Source organism: Crocodylus siamensis, chromosome 6 (assembly GCF_052110815.1).
Source record: "Crocodylus siamensis isolate JL-2025a chromosome 6, ASM5211081v1, whole genome shotgun sequence".
Classification (NCBI taxonomy): Eukaryota; Metazoa; Chordata; order Crocodylia; family Crocodylidae; genus Crocodylus; species Crocodylus siamensis.
The window spans coordinates 25,212,571-25,215,737 of NC_143400.1; the positions used below are offsets into that span (position 1 = coordinate 25,212,571).

The following is a 3,167-nucleotide window of genomic DNA, read 5'->3' on the forward strand; positions in this document are numbered from 1 at the left end:
ATGGAGAATCTGACACAAGTGAATGAGTTCATCCTCTTGGGTCTGACCAGTGCCTGGTGGCTGCAGAAATTCCTCTTTGCTCTCTTCCTTATACTGTATGTGGCCAGCTTGCTGGGGAATGGTGCCATTATGGCTGTGTTGATAGCTGAGACCAAACTTCACACCCCCATGTACTTCTTCTTGGGCAATCTATCCTGCCTGGACATCTTTTATTCCACAGTCACTGTGCCCAAGATGCTGGCTAGCTTCAATTCAGGACACCAGGTCATCTCATTCACAGGCTGTCTGGCCCAGCTCCACTTCTTCCACTTCTTGGGCAGCAGTGAAGCTATGCTGCTAGGCATTATGGCCTATGACCGGTATGTGGCTATCTGCAACCCACTGAGGTATACAGTAGTCATGAGTCAGCAGGTCTGCCTACTCCTGGCAGTGGCCACCTGGAGTGCTGGCTTCCTCCATGCCCTGATGCACTCAGTCATGACCTCTCAACTGCACTTCTGTGGTCCCCACCATGTCCACCACTTCTTCTGCGACATCAAACCCCTGCTGAGTTTGGCCTGCAGCAGCACCCACCTCAACCTCATTTTACTCAATACTGTTACAGGGAGTATTGCACTGGGTCCTTGTATGCTCACACTCCTCTCCTACCTCTATATCATCATCTTCCTTCTCCTGAAAGTGAACTCATGGGAAAGCAGGAGCAAGGCTTTTTCCACCTGTGCATCCCACCTTATGGTGGTGTCTCTGTTCTATATTCCAGTGCTTTACAACTACATGCTTGCTTCCTCTGGGGCATCCTATGAAAGAGATATGATTCCTACCCTCATGTACAGTGTCGTTACTCCAGTGCTGAACCCTGTGATCTACACCTTGAGAAACCAGGAAGTAAAGAGATCCTTGAGGAAATTTCTAAACCAAAAACTACTCCTTGAAAAGATATGAAAATAGGGATTTTATAGCATATAATAGTTTTAAAATATTTTATTTGTGGACTTATGGTTTTAAATCCATGTTTTCTTCTGTTGAGAAAGTCACTACAGGGCAGAGTTGAAATTGTGTACCTTAACTGTGCATTTCTTGCTAGAACATGTTATTTTATTCAACAATTAATTTCCTGTTTTAGTTTTCAGGTAATTACATTATTCTTATAATGCTTTCCACCTTAACTAATTCATATAAGTTGTCAGGTGGAACTCCATTGTAAAGTCTGCTGGTGGACAAACTCAGTTGAGAGGATGTTGCATGTTGAGGGAAAATGCAGTGCGATATAAATACATAGATGTATTTATGCAATTCAGTATGTATTAATGTAAAACCACAACTGATATACAAGATTACAGATTCTTAAATGTAAGAGAAGATGGAAGAGATTTTTCTAGAACTATGTGAATCTAACAGGGCAGGAACTGTGTGTTTTATTCTCCTAAATAACATCAGGAACCTCATCTAGGAGTCAGATTTAAAACCATAATTCAGGTTTCTTAGTTCCTCAACTACAAAAAAGCTAAATACTTCTCCTGATCATTTGGCAATATCAAGTAGTCTGTTTCCACAAATCAGAATAAACCAAATGCAATGATTACTGCCACAAATCAGGAGATTTAAGGAGTATTAGATGCCAAAACCCTATTGATATTGAGTGAGTCATGTTCCTATTGCTCTTTGGACTCTTTGATAATCCCAATCTGAAAATATGTGAAAATCAGTCATGTTGTTTATAACTGGCTACAGACTAGGCTTAGTTCCCAGGTGAGGGTAGCTGGTTTTCACTTATTGTTTGCCCTGTCAGGTGGTCCTGAGGCATACCTAGTCTCCTATCTAATAGGTACCAGGAATTACCTCGGGGGGTGTAAATACAGCTGGAGCATGGTGTCGACCATATCATCTCCTCCTGCTTGCCAAAGTTAAAGAAACAGTGGAGCCTTGCCTTCAATGGGCCTCAATGGCCTATAGAGAGGACACCTTTAAATGACCTTTACCTTCATGATTAAAAAAATACATATGAAATGACTAATTTCTGAATATGGAGTAGTGTGTGAACACATTTTATTTAATTTTGTTTAAAATGTCCATTTTTAGTATACAGTTTAAAAATAAAGCTAATTAATTTCCAGCATGTTTGTGGTTTACTTTACCTTTTCTTTTGGAAGGATAGGTGAAAAAAGAGGGGGAAACAGAAAAGGTCATCCAATATAACAGATGTGTGGAATTGCTTTCCCATTAGCAGCTGTTTTAGAGCATTCAAAAGTAAATTCAAAAGTATTAAAACAAGTAAACATCTTTTGTATATCTTTTCTTAGTTGGGAGTCTATTGGACAAGATGTTGTCAATCCTGTGATGCATAGTAGATGCTGTTTTTGAATAAAAAGTTACAATTCATTGTAAAAGAACTTTATCCATTTATGTTATTGCCAGTTTCTTCCATAATATGTTTAGATGCTAAACAGAGAAACATTAAACAATGACCCATGCAAGAGTAGCTTTCTCTGAAACCAGATTGCTTTTTTCCCCAAAATATTATTTTCAGGAATCCACTTCTGAAGATGAAAAAGTAAATGTCTCCCAAATATTTTGGATGGAATACACATAAGACTAATAGGGCAATGTGATACAGGATGCCACTTATCACGATTATTAAAAATTGGAACTTATATGTTCTTTCCAATGCTTTCGATAAATGCCTTCTATAATAATTATATTAAAACTTCCCTCAAAACTGTATACTACCAGTCAATTAATTTCTTGAAGATTTTTGAGAGAAGTAGAACAAGGCTCCAGGGCTTTCTATTTCTAGTTAAGGGTATATACCATCTTACTTGAAACTCAGAGGTGAGATTATGATCTGCTTGTAGCTTAACAGATGAAACTTCCTTCAGGAAGAAGCGACCATTTCCTTAAAAATTTGAAAATAAGTCATTACGGGTTTTTTTGGCCTTTTGTCTATTATTTGTCAAAAATGTCAGTTATCCTTATTTTCCCTGTGGCTACCAATTTTTCCCATATCCTTATTTTATATAGGATATGGGAAGGGTAATTCCCTGTTCTTATGGAGGGATAAGTTTCTGTTCTCAGCCAGGATGGCCAATCTTCTAGATAGACCTTTAAACTAAGATCACCAGGGGATGAGGAAACACTGACTGGAGCATGCCTGGGGCCCAGCACACAAG

The 3,167-nt window shown here is 38.8% G+C and overlaps 1 protein-coding gene across 1 annotated transcript; it reads left to right on the forward strand.

Moving 5' to 3' along the window:
* Window positions 1-942, forward strand: LOC149861812 (olfactory receptor 12D1-like). Its single transcript, XM_090053181.1, has one exon. It carries the CDS (start codon window positions 1-3, stop codon window positions 940-942), a length of 942 nt encoding a protein of 313 aa, XP_089909307.1.
* Window positions 943-3,167: the final 2,225 nt, after the last annotated feature.

Coding starts and splice junctions, on each gene's coding strand:
- LOC149861812 (XM_090053181.1), top strand. CDS start 1: ATGGAGAATCTGACACAAGTGAATGAGTTCATCCTCTTGGGTCTGACC.